Source organism: Vespa crabro, chromosome 2 (genome assembly GCF_910589235.1).
Source record: "Vespa crabro chromosome 2, iyVesCrab1.2, whole genome shotgun sequence".
NCBI lineage: Eukaryota > Metazoa > Arthropoda > Insecta > Hymenoptera > Vespidae > Vespa > Vespa crabro.
In genome coordinates this window covers 154,230-169,334 of record NC_060956.1, presented here as the reverse complement: position 1 = coordinate 169,334, position 15,105 = coordinate 154,230, and the positions used below count along the sequence as shown (strand labels likewise).

Below are 15,105 nucleotides of genomic sequence, written 5' to 3'. Positions count from 1 at the left end.
GAAGAGCCGCAGCCGTCTCCCTTATGCGCCAACAGATACGAAAGTAAAGAAAGTAAAGACACGGGCCGTGTCACTTTTGCCCGTCCGTTTCCCAATCTGGGGGCCAGAGACATTTCTCTATCTACCAAAGCCGATCGATCTAAGCTCGAGACGAAATAATATTCGGTTATCTCGATATTTTTATTTCGGAAATATCATACTCGTCTTTAGTAATTTTAGTCGTTCTGCGTCTGTCGTCGCTATTGTGACGTTAGCTAGCGTCATCCTCGCGTAATAAGAGATTCGCGTCTGTTTACGAATCGTATCATCCAAAGGTCGGCGAAATGTAATATATGCTCGTAGGCGTAGCGGAGTTTGTATAGTATTATACTTGAAATAATACAAGGAGAGGAAAGTAGAGTAGATCGTCGTCGAGACGACCTCATTTATCAATGTCCTCCAAAAGTAAGAAAATTCGATCGGAAAAGGATCCGAAGCGCAGGAGAAAAAGCGCCCAAGAGCTCGGAGCTTGTAAGAGGCCGCGTACCTTACTTATAATCTCCTACGTAAAGTTTAGGCGCAACGCGCATTATATTATAACGAGAGAATAAAAACGAATAAGCATATCCTTTTATCGTAAATTTTAAAAAGGACGGAACGAGCGATAAATCCGCAAAGCGATCGAAGCCGTCGATAGAGCTGAAATTAGCATGAAATACTTACCTCTCTCGTTAGGAGTCCTGGCCGCGCGGCCCACACCTCCTCGAGATAATCGATCGCACCCTTTGACCGCTAAGCCCTTTGCCTCCTCGGTCAGAGATTTATTTGCATAAGAAAAGCGATCTCCAAAGTGGAGGAGACTCTGCTCGCGCTAACGCGCACGGCACACCGAAATATATCGATTTTTACATCGAATCCCGGCGCGGCAAGGCTGTATTAAAAAACTGACGAAAGGAACGAGTTCTTCGAGTAGGCCAAGCTAGACACGGAGAATAAAGAAAATTATTACGTAACGATCAATCGACGTTGGTATACGTTGGTATATCGAACGTCGAATTGATCGAGCCTTCGAGATATAAGCCACGAAGATGAGGAAAAAATGTGTGCGCTTTCGCTGAACTCGTCGGATTTAATTTCCGCGCGTTATCGCGTCGCCGACAAACACGGAAATATACGTATAATATTATCGAGGATCGATTTATCGTTCGTATCCCCCGCTTCGAGAAAAAAGACTAGCATTTCGAAAGCGCCGCTACGTCTGCGTTTCTAACAGCCCTAATGCTTTCGAGCTAAGATTATTCCAATGCTGATTATTCTCTCGTATGTTTGTGGTAAGGAGAGACAAGCTTGATCCCGATTTGACGGATTTAATCACCCTGAACTCCGTCGTCGCTGGCAGCATTAGCAGCGTTCTCTAAACGGTAATTCTACCGTCTGCGCGCCTCCTCTTCGGGAAAAGCGGCTTTGATCGATCTTGCCCGATCGCTCTACGCTTTCCTACCTTCTATTAAATTTACAACGCGGCTACGTAAATCGTTCGCGCATCGCTTTTCGTTTTCTAACTAATAGATAGAACTCTCTTAGCGAAGTCACGGTGGTTATAATCCGAGGAGGAAGAAGGAAAGAACGATGAAGAAGAAGAAAGGAGGAGCCCCCTTGGAAGGTTCGCGCATTTGAGCGATATTGCTCTGTCGAGCGTGAATAGATCCTCGCTTAATAGCACGTCATCTTTCTGAAAATTTCCTTAACAAAAAAAAAGGCTCGTAACGGACGCGTAAGTAAGACTGTTGTCCGGTACGCAACGTTCGACCATGCGCGAAATGTAAAATTAATAACCGAAGTTACATCCCACGTCGTGCTCGTTATAATTCTATTTTGTTTCGCTCTTCCAACGAAGAACGTTAGAGAGAAGAAATATTTATTACTTGCCATTCGATGGTCGTTAACGAACATTGACGAGAAATGTAAGAAGGTCGTCCCTGAAAGAAAAGTAGAAGAACGAATTATATTTCGAAGCGAAAACCACGAACGAGAGGATGAAAATTACTTCCCCGACGAAATATTTCCATCGCTACCACCACCTTTCTCTCTCTCTCTCTCTCTCGTCGCGCAATCGCATTCTCGGAATTATATGCACGTCGCGACAATGCGATCCGATCGGTGCACGGCTTCGAGAATCGCCGGACGAAGGTGCAGCTGTGTGTCTCCTCTCTCTCTCTCTCTCTCTCTCTTGGTCGGCTCATCCGAGAAAGGGGTGAGGCGAGATATAGCGAAGGCTCACCGTGTCTCCACCGATTCGCGGAATTTCGTTGGAGAAATGTGGAACGGCACGGTAGCAATGCCAGGGCCGTAATAAGCCGTTCGATCGCGCGCGCGCACAGCTACGACTCGGTGGTTGAAGCATTTCGAGGGGTGTTTCGAGGAAAATCATTCCTGCCGGGGCGAACGTTCCGTTAGAACTTCGCACAACGGTTGGTTAGTTGATCGGTCGGTCGGTCGGTCGGTCGGTCGTCGAACCGAGAGCCGCGTTGAAAGCTACTTAACCCACCAGCCGATATGCGAGAACCTTGCTCCAGAGGGACCCTCGTGGCAACCGAATTAACGCGGTAAAACCCTTCGCGATATCACCTCTCTGGATCCCTTTCACCGACCAGCTACGGACTCGCAATCGGTCTCGTCTTCTTCCCTATAATTTCCTCAACCTAATCTCCTTTCATGTCGTACGAATCTTTTGTTATTATTTTCGCCATCGAGCACGCATGGATACAAGAGTATTTTCTTTTTTTTGTACGATATAAATCGTGAAAAAGGAGAGAAAGACGGAGAAGAATATATCTATATTCTTAAAAAGTAAATGCGTCCGGGTTGATAAGTATAATCCCTCGATCCTGAGGGAACGCGCGACCCGTTCATTTCCATCGCCTTTAACCCAAATGCTTCTCGTCAAGTTATTAATATACATTATTTTTCTGTTAAATTTGCGCACGTACGTATATGCGGTGCTGAAAGCGCCGCGACGCCGCTAGAACTCATACCTCTGGGAGATGCGTACCCACCGGCGTGGTAATTCTTTCTCATCCCGTAATTAGGAAGCCCTTCGTCCGTGCCGGGCATAAATCACCGAGGGAAAGTCGCTCGAGAAAAGGGCTGCCGGAAACGTCGAGCGGAAAAAGCGTCCTGACGGGCGCACGACCTTGCACGGAGAGTCATGCACAAGGTAGATATGCGATAAGATTAAGAACTTCCCCACCCATGGTGTTTTATCATTAGGCGATTATAATCGAGAATAGTGTCATTTGTGGATTACCGACTCGAAGAATTAGACGCTTCTAGTCTTCCTCGATAATCCTCAAAAAGCTGTTATGTAAATTTTCATGATATATATATATATATATATATACATATAGATACATACCATATAACGTTACGCGAGCGTTTACATTATGCATTTCCTCGTTACAACTGGCGTGTCTGAATAATGGCCGTGCCTGGACTCTTGGGAAATTGTGTTTTATAATTTCCTTCTATTAATAATCCTCGCCCGTACCACTTCTCAGACATTTATTTCTACCTCCGTGTAATCGTTAAGACCTTTACCTTTGAAAACTTTGATCCTGGATCAAATAGTCGTACTTTTGAGTACCTATGCGAGAACGAACCACGATGATTTCTCGAGTGTTCCAAGAGAGATGCAAGAGGACGAAATGGAAAAATACATACATATCTGTAACCGAGATGGGAAAGAAAGAAAGAAGGTTGTACTCGTATTGCGAGTGCTTTCATACAAAAGACCGGACAAAGAGGGAGGAACGAGTTAACAGAGTCACTTGGGCACTTTACAATGCATCGAACGGGATCCTCAGACGCGACTTTGAAATCGATTCGAAGGAATATATGTATGTACATATCCCATGTACGAAGGAATAACTGCAAAAGATATTGGAAAACTATGAAAAGTGTCGCGGCTAAGCGCAAATGACTCTCGATAGATAGATCAAAGTGCGATGTATCGTGCTGGCGGTTTGGTAAGAGTCGCGGAAGGGAGAGGGGGAAGCAATGAGTCATTGTCGAGTCAGAGAGGGTGACTGTAGGGATGGTTCCCGCATTCGTTAGGGGATATTTTAATGGCCCGCCACGTTGAATTTGCCGGTGTTTAATTACAGAGCTCTCCTCTCTCTCTCTCCTACCATTCTCCATATATATATATATATATCTTTCTATGTACATGTAGACACTTTGTTGCGTTTTTCGAATGCACGCGATTTCGTGAACTCGAATGATTCTGTGCATTGCCGAACGGTTATCGAGGACTACAGCGCGATTCGTTCCTTTGAAAAGCATCAAATTCCGGATGAAAGAGATGTGGCGTTATATGCCGGGAAAAATAATTTGTACGCGAGAGTTTGAATGAAAATAAAATCGCAACGATAAGCGGCAAAGCCTTTTGAGGTGTCATGGGCTCGGACTTTAATTCGTTCGAAGTTAAACGTGTACCGCGCAACTAAATGCAATAACGCACGGCGCAATACAAGCGCTCGTTCACCTTTTGTAAAAGGGATAGAGAGAGAGAGAGAGAGAGAGAGAGAGAGAGAGAGAGAGAGCAAACGAGCAGACGGAGAGGAGACGGAAGACGAGAGGGGTAGTATGCCAGCCCAGTAAAAAGGGGATGAGAGTGTTGTGTCTGGAGCTGGACCCACCCTTGGGTGAACGCCCTGGAACCCTCGCGCGCAGACGGTTTTTCATCTCCTTCTCCATCCCTCCCTCCCTCCCTCCCTCCCTCTGTCTACCGCTCGCAAACTCTCCCTCCAACCTTTCGAAGCCCCTGCAGACTCCACAAGGTGTCTACATCCCTGGACCTAAATGGAAGGGTCGCGCTGGAGGGGAGGTGAAGACTATCCTTCTCTACGAGTATTTTCTTTTCCCACAGGCAAGTCTCCGATGTGAAATCTCTCTCTCTCTCTCTCTTCCTATCGCTAATAATCGCGGCAACCACGCGAAACAGGATTTTAACGAGCTGCGAGTGAATCCTATCGAGCGATGCCAAGTCGAATAGTCGCTTACTCGTAATTTCGCCTCGAAAAAGTTAAGTCGCCTCGGGAGAGACGTAAGACGTTGAAAGTGACTCTTTCTCTCTCTCTTCCTCTCGGAGTACTTAACTTGGGCCGGAAATTTGAAAGTGTAATAGGTATGGCTCTGAAAGCGGCTGAAACTAATTAACGGGCACGCACGACGCCCGAGTCCATCCAAAGACCTTGTTTCGAGGAGAGAAAGATGCAGAAGACACCACACTCAACGAATTTGCGTTTAAAGTTTTCTCGTAAATGGCGAGACGATTTATGAAAACAACCCTAATAATGTAAACGCAAATGATCATACGCGTACGAACTCTCCAAGTTTCATGGGGTCGTAAGCCAAACGTAAAACCGTCATAAATATCGTTGAATTTCAAGCTGCCCGGGAAAAGCTTCGATTTATCGTTGCTCGCCCCTCTCGGTCTTCCCCTAGTCTTCCTCTATTATTTTTGTCTGAAAAAAAAGTAAGGAACTCGCGTATCCGCTTTGAAAAAATATGAACGATCCACGTAGGAGGACTCGGCCAGGAAATGATGTATACCTGGACAAACATACCGATAACGATCCTTCCTTTTATTAATCCTATCGTTTCCGCTTTCATTTTATTTTCCTGAATATTCAGAGGAAATCGTCAAAACGTTTCGGGACAGTGGGGACGGTAGGGAGTGACGCGAACAAAAATAAAAGGAATTAATAGTTTAGTCGAATTATACCGATATTCCGATCTAACATTATATAGGGAGTATTTAAGTGCACCTAAACCGTTCTACCGAAGAAGGGGGCGATAACGAATGCGGCTGTACGCAGGCCATCGGCCTTTTTCGTTCGCCCCTTCATCATGGCGTCGCATCGGCAGCATCGTCGTCGCCCGATCTGTCTGTCTCTGTTTGTAAACACGGCCGTGCTACTTTCCCCGATGAAACTTCGGTTTCGGTGTACACATTACACGGAGAAATGCGTAATGGATATACGCGTATGGAACGGGAACGCGAACGGCGAGAAGAATATGTTCTTGCCTCGATGGCGCGTATATCAAAATTTATTATTCGTCAGGCTAGAAGACGAATAATTTGTACTGGAATTCACAGGCTATTTGACCAACTGCGTTCTCTCGTCAAAAATAATCGATACATTTTCTCTCGCGAAAGAGACATAAACGCGGTCGATGGGATTTCGCAAAGAGATATACGCGCGGTCTTAACGCTAATTAAGTCCTTTCATCGGACGAAGTCTTCAAGTTAATCCATTTCCATAGTTCCTACCGCGCAGATTTGTCGTAAGTGCTTTTGCTCGACCGTAGAGAAGGGGTAATTAAAAAGTTTCACTCGTTCGCGTCGCCGCTACTCGAATCGCCGCGGCCGCGTGAAGGACACCACCCTCATAAAAGGAGCTCTTAAGGCTCGCTTAATTTATTATTTCGTTAATGAAGAGAAGCCACTGCGCGATTTACAGGAAAAACTCGACGTCATTTGTTTCGACCGTCGTAGCAGTTAAATATCTCGTCACATTTCCTTTTTCGTCTTTCTTACTCATGTCCGAGCGTGAAATCCGAGCGATTTAATATCTAACTTCCTTTTAAAAATATCGAATACGATGTACATATTTGCAAACGAATAGGAGAAAGAAGGAATTTACGATTCGATCCAGAGACCGTTCGACGTTACTTCGAACGGCTACAGCTTGGAGAGAAAATATGAGAGTAGAAAATGTTTTCCTCATGTGTCATGGGACGCGACAAGTTTTATCGAGATAACCTTCGGTCGTTGCGAGTATGCTGCGACTCGTTGTTCGGCCGACTCGGCCTGATTCGACCTCGAGGCATCTATCATCGAACTACGAGGAAGCATCAATGTTCCTTGCGCCGATGGCAGAGGATGGAAGGCGGGGAGGATGTTCGCCAGAGAGAAGGAGCACGCTGCGAGGGTTCTGAGACGTACGCGAGAATAGGAAGGCAGGGTGTGGGGGGGGGGGGAGAGATCAGAAAGACGAAGAACGCGCAAGGAAGAAAAGGAGGCGGATAAGGAGGGGCAATGGTGGCGCTACCGTTCTTGCCAACGAGAAGAAACGAATCTAACGAACGCTCGAGAGAGATCGACGAACTATGCGGTGAGAAGGAAACAAAAAGGATCGATGAACTCGATAACGTCTGCTTTTTTCGATTCGTACGAAAGCGTGCAACATTGAGACGCTGCGTCGTCGACCACTCTTCTCGATCCGAATGACGACGAAAGGCTCTTGTAAAAATGTCAAATCTATCGTATTAGAGAAAACGACGAAAAGATATTATTTTTGTTAACGATCGAAAGCATAAAAGAGAAGAAAGGGCGAATATGTAAACTAGAATCGTGTGCGACGAGCAGAGAGGGAGAGAGAGGAGTCGCAGAACGGATGGTACAACGGTGGCAAGGGTTGATGTCGCTCGCGCGATACAGAGAGAGAGAGAGAGAGAGAGAGAGAGAGAGAGAGAGGATAGGACCGGTAAAGAGAGATAAAGAGGAAGGCGTCGTCCGGGCGAACAAGGTGGGAGGGGTAAGAGAGGAAGAGCGTCCGGGAGATCAATGGACGCAACTCTGCGGGGCACTACGCTCTCTCGAATACTACGTAGTAGTAGTATTTCTCTCTCTCTCTTGCTTTCAGTCGGCGCGGCGTGGCCGCGTAGAATCGAGTAAGTAGACACTATAGTACAGTCGGCGCAGCGCGTACTACAGCCGTCACTACTGCGCCGCCGACCTTCCCGCCGTCTAGCTGCGCAATACCCCCACTTGGAAACATCCACCGAGCAGCGACCCCGTTGCCTCTACCCCACCACGACCCTCTTCGGCTCCTCGCGGTCACGAGGGCCGACGGCCTCCCGCGCTAACTTCGATCCGCCAATGGCTTCGATCCGTAACGAGCTGTTTCGCGCGCGCGGGAAAACCTTATGCGTACCTACAAAATCCTCTCTCTCTCTCTCTGTGTGTGTGTGCATGCGTGCGCCACTCCGTACACGGCGCGGCAACCGAGGCACGGTCCGCCCAAGCACGTTTCCTGCTCGAAATTCTCTGAAAATTCGACTCTCTGATACTAGAATATTTATGTCATATGTTTATACGCTGCGATAAAAGGACGCGGAAGCAGAGCGAGAGAGAGAGAGAGAGAGAGAGAGAAAGAGAAAAAGGGATAAGAATAAAGGGGAAAGCGCAAAAAGATGTTCCAGCACGAATAATTTCCCGACGGTGGAAAAGTTTCCGTCTCGATCTTTTTCCATGTATATATGTATAGATATTCATGTACGTAGCGAGTATATTTTCTCTAGGGTGGCGGTATATTTACCGAGAATCCTAGGTGGAAAACAAAGTTTTAACAATGAAAATATTTGAAGAGACGCTACGAAAGAAGCGTTCCACTCAACAGGCACAACGATATTTCGATTGAACGAGAAGTAGTTTCTGAATGTTCACTTTTGTATTTTCCAGAGATAAAACGCGCACGTTCTCCATCTCGCTCGAGAAACAATTCGAATATAGATCGTTGAGTTTTCGATTATTATCAAAAGCCTGGCTTTTCCCTTTGCTCATTTATCAATCGAGATTCCCACTCGAAAAATTCGACAAGCACCATTGACCACTGACTTATGTACTCGTCGTAAGAAGTGCATTATAAATAGCACAAGCCCATTAACGGAAGGACAGTTTATCGATAGAGTTTCGAAAGAGGTTTAGCATTAGAGGGGACCATTCCAAATATCACGTATGAAATTGCTGTTTCTTATCGGACCCTCCATCGTCGTCTCTTCTTTCCCTCGTTCGCTATTACTTTTAAGACTTTTCCTATTCCTGCGAAAGATTCGAAGGGAAAGAAGGACGTTCATTTCATCTATCTCGAATGCGAATACTTTTAGAATTAAGGCTAAGTAACGGGAATAAAAAGAGAATCGGGAAACGAAATACTACAGATAGAAAGGAAAAGTATTTCGATTAATCGATAAGAGTAAAGGAACAGCTGGCTTTTTTAAAAGATCACCGTGCATACATTTCATTTTCCATATCTTGTTAAAATTCTTGGATAAAAGCACCAGATCGATGTTACCATAATAGAAAGCTTCTTGGATGGTGAGTACCTTCCTGAGATCGGAATTAGGCATCTCAAGCGACCACCCTTGAGTCGACAGTGTTTACAGATTATTCGATTCGACTCGAGAGGATGAGGAAGGGCTGTTTCAGAATTCTTCGATCGTCTTTCACCGTCGTGAAAACAGTCGGCGTCGAGAACTTTTCGTTATCGCCTCTCGTCAAGCTCTCGATAAAAGACATCTTCCCCAATTATTAACGGCTTTCCGATAATTTTCAATCGACGTTTTGTCTCGACTGAACCACGTTCCTTCTCTCTCTCTCTCTCTCTCTCTCGTGACGGTTGGAACACACGGAGTCAATTTGCTTAATTAACGTTTAACGTGAAAAAGGTATGTGCTGTTATCGCGTTTCGTTTCCATAAGTTCTGACGGGCGTTACTCTTTGAATTCTGGCGGATCGATTAAAAGAGAGACAGGGCCAGACACGATTCACACGGCGACGACTCTTTACGAGAACGAGAGATGAGCATAGAAGAGAAGAGAAAAGACGAGAAAAAAGAGAGACGGAGAGAGAGAGAGAGAAAGAGGTCGTGAGAAAATGGTCTCCAAAGGTGCCGTAGAATCGGAGAAGGTGCTACTGGAGTAGGAGGAGGGGGACACAAATTGTGTGAAGATAGGAGTCAGCTCGACCTCTTGGAAAATAAGAGCGCACGAAGTGAAGAGGAAGAGAGAGAGGGAAAGAGAGAGAGAGAGAGCAGACTCGACATCCTCTATTACCAATTCATGCCCCTCCACGAGGCGTCGATATATTCAAACCTAGCGGAGAAAAGACCAGTCATTGTGTCGGCCTCTTTGTCGTCCTCGCACCTTCCTATTCCTCTCGTTATCCTCCCGTCTAGCTCTTACTCTTTTACACCTCCTCGTTCCATAGAAAACGGATGCCATCGCCGCGTTCCATCGTCAATAGGAGGAGATCGAGACGGGAGGGAAGAAGGATGTTCGAGGGAGGGAGAGAAGCGACGGTGGGTGCTGAGAACAAGTTCAATGGATCGACTGAATTGGGTCTTGCCAGAACTCCTCGACTCGGAAGGAATTAGCGATCGAATCGTCTCATCGGCGCGCCGCACCGTTTCGTTTATCATTCGTCTATCATACGACAAACCAAAAGGAAAGAGAGAAAGAGAAGAGTAACTCTGTTGTAACTCGTACGAAGAAATTGGAAATTTGCTTGAGGAAATTCCTCTCTAACGTTATTTTTTCTTTTCCCAAACTTCATCGATTTTCTCTCTTCCGTCGACTAAACGTCAAGAAGAAGGAGGAGAATAAATATGAAAATAGGCGTATGCGCCAACGAAATTTATCGTCAAAAAATTCGCAGTCACAAAGCGAACCTGGTACGCTGGTCGTTGAGGAGAGCAACGAAGTTGAGATAAAAGTTCTACATTTAAAAAGCAGAGACATCCGTCGTTTCGTTGCTTTATTTTCTATGTAACCGTAACATCATTAAAATTTCATTTTTTTTCGCGATCACAAAATTTTAATATACGCAATGTGACGAAGAAACAAAGATAAAATAAACTCGAGCAAAGCGTAAAGCAAAGCGTAAAGCAAAAACGGAGACAAGTTGAACGGAGAGAGAGGGAGAGAGAGAGAGAGAGAGAACGTTGACATTCGCAAAGAAGCAAAAGGAAAAAGTAGGAAAAAATAGTTTATCGCAACCCAGACGCTGATACGCACCGGATCGCAATACCCGTGAAATATAATACTATCCCTCTTTCTTCCCTCTGTCCTATGGCAAAGAAGTATAAAGGGTGGCCGACGTAAAGGCGTTAGCGACAGTAAAACGTGACACTTGAGGATTTTATCCCGCTTACTGACTCATATCTATGTGTCTACGTATTTTAGAGAAAACAGGCCATTTCGGTAGCTTTTACGACGTTGAAAGGAAACAAATTATTATTTCGCACGAATAAAAGATTTCTTCTATATCCTATATCGGAGGACATAGAGGAGAGACGAAAAATCTATCGAAATAAGTTGAACGGCTATCGAAACGGCGCTTAATCAAGTTTTTCTGCTAGACGATAAGATATTCACATAGGGATTTCTTAAACGTAATCGAGGTCATAGGTAGGATACAATGAAGATTCTCGAAAGGGATGCTCTACCATTTGACTGACATATCCTCAAAGTCGTCCACCGAGGATATGCCTTTTCCGGCCGGCCTCGACCTGACCTATATATCCTATTATTATAACGACACCTACGTTTTCCTTCCATACTCGCTTGGCTTTCCATGCGCGATACGAAAGCATAATCGATCATAGGCAATTGCAAACGTCGTTAAAGGACATTTCGTTGTGCAATCTAACGTCGGCCGTCGGTTAAGATAAAATGGTCCCTTTGACAGAACGAACGGTCAAACGATCTGGAGAAGGAACGTGGTTAAATATAAAAAAAAAAAAAAAAAAAAAAAAAAACAAACAAAAAAATCGTAAGAATCGAAGTTCACACGAATGATAATGAATTAAGAGAAATTACAAAGACGTTGATCCTGTGAAAAATGTGTAACTGCGCACTGGGATCGTAATAAGACGCGTCCACGATACCGACGGGCAAGAGGATATTTTATGGAACGTGCATACTTCCGTGGCGTTCCTAGTCGGCGGAACCCTTCATAAAAATTGCGCGGCAACAGGTTGCCCGTACGCACCTGCATGTAAAATAAGAGAGCGAGAGAAAGGGAGATACCGTAAAACGAGGATATGGAAATGTATAATATGCCCGTCTACATTTAGCGATCTCCGAAAATGATGCTCCGAACGGTCAAACGGTGTAGATAAAAGTAACTCGAGATAACACTTTCGTCGTTGTTTTTTCCTTCAAATTTTTCTTATATCATCGTTTAGATTAGATGACAAAAAATTTATCTACGATAAGATGTACAAAACTGTGATCCGATTATTCGACGAAACCTTATTCTAAGAAGTTTCGCGTCGAAAGATATATATGCTACGGAACGTCGATGCGAAACGAAAAAAGGGAATGAAAAATGGGAGAAAACGAGGAAGGACGAGTGAGGGCGGAAACTCGAGGCGCATTTCCTGCTACGAGCATAGCGCAGCAGCGTCGCACGTAGGACGCTACGTAAATCTTTGCTAGGTTAAAAGAAAAATATAGAGGAAGAAGGGGAGGAAACGGAGCTTTTTCTTTTTACCAATCGTGCGATTCCTTCCCTCGGTTAACCCCCAATTCAATCTAGACCGACCTCGAAGCCGAAGGGGTGGGGCTTAGGTCGAACGTAAGCGCGCTCGTGGACGCGAATCTTAATAATACCAGCGCGTATACGTGCCGTATACGGCAAATGTCATACAAAAAGTATGTTCGTTACGAAAGTAAAGAAGAGACCGAAGAGTCAAACTTACTTGGTGACTGCCGAAAGCATTATGACCAAAGTCAAGGACGATCACGTGTCCGAAATCGTACTTGTTTCGAAAATGGATTTTGCGAAAATCCATTCGGGATCAGGGAGAGAACGGGCAGCGCCGATCACGGTACTTGTGTTACATCGACAGAGAGAGAGAGAGAGAGAGAGATAGAGAGAGAGAGAGAGAGAGAGAGAGAGAGAGAGAGAGAGATAGAGAGAGAGAGAAACAAAGTCTAGCGCACGCACGAAACGTGCAACGTAATCTTGATTGAATGGATAGCTAACACGAAACTGGTATATACTCGAACGTACAAATCCCTGCGAGCTGGACAATGCCGATTAACGCAATCTTCTCTGCATCGAGTTTTGCTTTATTTGTTTGGCGTTTATCTGCTTTCGTCTACGATAAAAGGGCATTGGCATGCGACGCATGCGAATACCCTTTGACAATGCCGGCCGAATCAACCGTAAATTGTTGAATTGTGTTCACACTGCGTTCACGAGCGTAGTGCAAAGCCCTGCGCAAAGCGGTGCGTACTTCAATGTAAACATTACTACGAACGAGCAAGACCGAGGTGGAAAATCCAGAAGCTTAGTAACCGAAACGCTCGTCAAAGGCATCGCTGCTTTTCGTCGTTCTATGCCAAACCTCTCGTTGTTATGCCGACGATCAATTCCGTCTTGAACAACCGTTCTGTTCCTTTCTAAACGATCGACTTAAAGAGACCGACCTGTTCGCTCGCAAAAGACCAAAGCGACTAGCGAGAGTATTCGACAGAAATCTTTAATTATCGTAACGTTGTAAAATCGCCCTCGAACGGCGATTATCGGCTTTGAAGTTTGTCGAGGAGGAAGTGATCGACCGATATAAAAAGGGATAGGATAAAAACAAATTCATCGAGCTACTTCAAAGACGTGCCTCTTCCCTTCAAGAATACTCTTCGAATAACTCCTCTCTCTCTCTCTCTCTCTCTCTCATAATGGCTAGGCTCATTGTTGTTTTTCCTTTGGACTTACGCTTTCCTCTCGACTCATTGATCGCGCTCGACCCATCTCTTCTTCCTGAATCCTCGTCCGTGAGGGAGAATATCGAGCTCGTTTATCGAGATCGTTTATCGAGATGCGACTATAAGTATTGGAGATGAAACAAGCGAAAGTCCTTGATTTCGCGACATGAGGAGCGGCAATGGCGAACGAAACGATCGGGGGACGTTGTTGTCGTATCTTCGGGGCACTGCGAATATTCGATGAAGTTTCGATGTATTTGCGATGCAATTTCAGGTCCACCTATCGAATCATAATTTGGTGATGCTTTTAAGCGCTCCACTAACTTGAAAAACATTTCGAAAGGGTCACTTCGCATGAACGTTAGTACTTTTGCGGCGGCTCCATCTTCAATCAAAAGCCGTTCCTCTTTTTCCTCCTAGTCCTCATAGTCATATAGCTACTTACGTTACTACTCATAAATTTCCTATGGCATCGCATAAATCAGTCGCGCGTACGTGTCTAAACGAGCCGAATTTCTACCGAAGGAAGGGCAACGAAACGTAAAGAGAAAACGTATCAGGAGTATAATAAAAACAGGAAGAAGGGCCGAAAAGACGTGAGGTTTGATATAATGATCTTCCTAAACGTCTCTGTGTTCCTCCGGGAGAGGATATAATATTAAAAAAGGGGCCTTCCGATCGTACAAATATGCACGACGCGTTCCACGACGGGACATCTGAAGTCATCTACTTTCGTGCGATGGTAGTCGTTGGATAAAAAGAAAGCTCAAAATGATCGATGACCGAGAGATATTGGCTAGCGACACGTGGAGTATATGCCTGCCAACGGTGACGGCCCGGTGGACGGCCGTTTTGGGAGTTGTCTTGTTGCACCGTAAATACTTATCAATCCGTATGTTAATCAAGAACCAAGAGAGTGGCTCAAAGTTTGTCTTCTTCGTAAACCGATTTCAGAGACGTCCGACTCTTTCCGGGTCCTTCGGTCATATCGACTCGCTTTAAAAGGATCCTCCTGGCTTTGTGCGCCCGTGAAAGAGAGAGAAAGAAAATATTTTTTCTTTCGCACGCAAATACATATTTCTCGTTTTTCTCTTTTTCATTCTTCGCGCTTAAACTCCATATGGTGAAAAGAAAAAAAACGGCAAACAATGCCGTAAACGAGTGATCGCCAAGATCACCTTGGCTCAAGGATACTCTTTTCAACAAATATTCTTTTCTTCGATCAGTTTCGTATTGTTGTCGAAATCAATATACCTTTCGAGCGACGAACACCGTTAGCACGGCAAACCATTAGCGATATTATCCTTCGCGATATTGATTTTAATTTTCTTTGCCAGAACGAATCAAGGCAAAGTAGGTATCTACGATCAATACGCGTTTACGCGTAAAATCTCGAAACGAGATCATACCTAAGATCGAACCTAAATCGAACGGGGATGTCTCTTCGCTTTTCCTATAATGATCACTTCCTTAGGGTAAAATTATCGTCAAACTCAGTCCGATAACGATGGAGATTAATCATTGGGTTCAGGTAAAAAATGTACTCGCCAATCGACTTAGGATCGTTCT

General features: G+C 45.0%; 1 protein-coding gene across 3 annotated transcripts in view; it reads right to left on the bottom strand.

Moving 5' to 3' along the window:
* The window catches only part of LOC124421978 (3-phosphoinositide-dependent protein kinase 1), a 148,086-nt gene that overhangs the window by 114,232 nt on the left and 18,749 nt on the right, over positions 1 to 15,105 (bottom strand). The window contains exon 2 of one of the 3 annotated variants that reach the window (XM_046957801.1): positions 1,909 to 1,958. The exons of the other annotated variants lie outside the window; for them this stretch is intronic. Coding sequence (XP_046813757.1) covers positions 1,909 to 1,958 — 50 coding nt within the window. The remainder of the gene's footprint in view (positions 1 to 1,908; positions 1,959 to 15,105) is intronic. 3 annotated transcript variants of the gene reach the window in all.